The following is a 1,358-nucleotide window of genomic DNA, read 5'->3' on the forward strand; positions in this document are numbered from 1 at the left end:
TACACGTAGCGGGGGATGGGACCTCCCATGGGGAAAGCAGCCTGTTCCTCTGTCTCCAGCAGCTTCCGGGTCACCTGCAGCCTCTGTATCTGATATTCAGGATTCCAGGGCACTGCTGTAGGGACAAAGGCCATGTCCTCTGCCCAGACCCAGTTCTCTAGTCCTGTGTGAGGTAAATGAGAGAGATGGTCATGCAGCCAAACCATCCCTGTATGATCTCTGCCCCCACCTAGCATGAGGACACCTCTTCCTTCCCTTCTCTCCCTCCAAGATCACCCCCTCTCCAAAGATTTGGAGAAAGCCTTTCTCTCTTATGGCATTTCTAGTAATATGTGTGTGTGTGTGTGTGTGTGTGTGTGTGTGTGTGTGCATGTGAGTGCGCACACGCCACTTCTGGGGCTTGGACTCAGGGCCTGGGCACTGTCCCTGAACACTTTTTCTTAAGGCTAGTCCTCTACCATTTGAGCCACAGTTCCATTCCTGGCTTTCTGGTGATAAGAGTAACACACACTTTTCTGCCTGTGCTGGCTTAGATTTAAATCTCCTAAGTAGCTAGAATTACAGTTGTGAGCCACCAGTGCCCAGTAACAGTAATTGTTTTTGAGATAGGGTGTGATTTTTTGCCAGGCTCTCTGGTCTATTATTCTTCTATTTCAGGCTTTTCTTTATAGCTGGGATGATAGGTGCACATGACCATGCTCTGCTTCTTCCACTGAGATGGAATCTTGTGAATTTTTCTGTGCTGGCCTGAAACCTCAATCTTCTGAACCTTAGCTTCCCCAGTACCTAGAATGACTACCATGGACAACCGTGCTTTACTATGACTTGAGATGGGGATTCAAGAACTTTTCTGCCAGGGCTGGCCTCAAATCACTATCCTCCTCATCTCAGCTTCCCAAGTAGCTAGAATTCCATGCCTGAGCCACAGGTACCCAAATTATAAATTGCATATCTACATCATATGCTTTTGTATGTTTAATGTTTCAGATGAAAACTTACAGCTGGACAAGGAGCATCCTCCGATCCCCTTACTCCTATCAGGATGTCTTACCTGCCACATCCAGATCCACCTTGAAGTGAACACTGTGGGTGTGAACTGTGCCCAGCGTGTGCTCCCCAACTCGGTTTCCATACTTTAGGGCATCACCGAAGAGGAACACTGAGCTGATGTAGCCCGTGGTGTGGACCTTGACTTCTATGGCCCCATTGGGATGGAAGATCATATCCCACACATAGTCATAGTTGAGCATGGTAGAAACAGATCTGACCACTAACACAGTCTCCGCAAGGCCCCCAAAATAGTAAGAGTCGAATTCTGAGTGGTGTCGCCGCAGTGGAAGACCCTGGTTCTGTTCAAA

The 1,358-nt window shown here is 48.2% G+C and overlaps 1 protein-coding gene across 1 annotated transcript; it reads right to left on the minus strand.

The window, feature by feature from the left end:
• Positions 1–22: 22 nt before the first annotated feature.
• LOC106002638 (primary amine oxidase, liver isozyme-like) lies at positions 23–1,250 on the minus strand (the record flags this gene model as incomplete). The annotated part of the gene is made up of 2 exons (XM_013037487.1): positions 1,052–1,250; positions 23–163 (listed from the first exon to the last, which is right to left on the minus strand). Coding segments are annotated over exons 1-2 (340 nt in total), but the record flags the coding sequence as incomplete, so codon positions are not given.
• Between the last annotated feature and the right edge of the window lie 108 nt (positions 1,251–1,358).

The sequence above is a fragment of the Dipodomys ordii genome, unplaced genomic scaffold (genome assembly GCF_000151885.1).
Source record: "Dipodomys ordii isolate 6190 unplaced genomic scaffold, Dord_2.0 Scaffold15543, whole genome shotgun sequence".
Classification (NCBI taxonomy): domain Eukaryota; kingdom Metazoa; phylum Chordata; class Mammalia; order Rodentia; family Heteromyidae; genus Dipodomys; species Dipodomys ordii.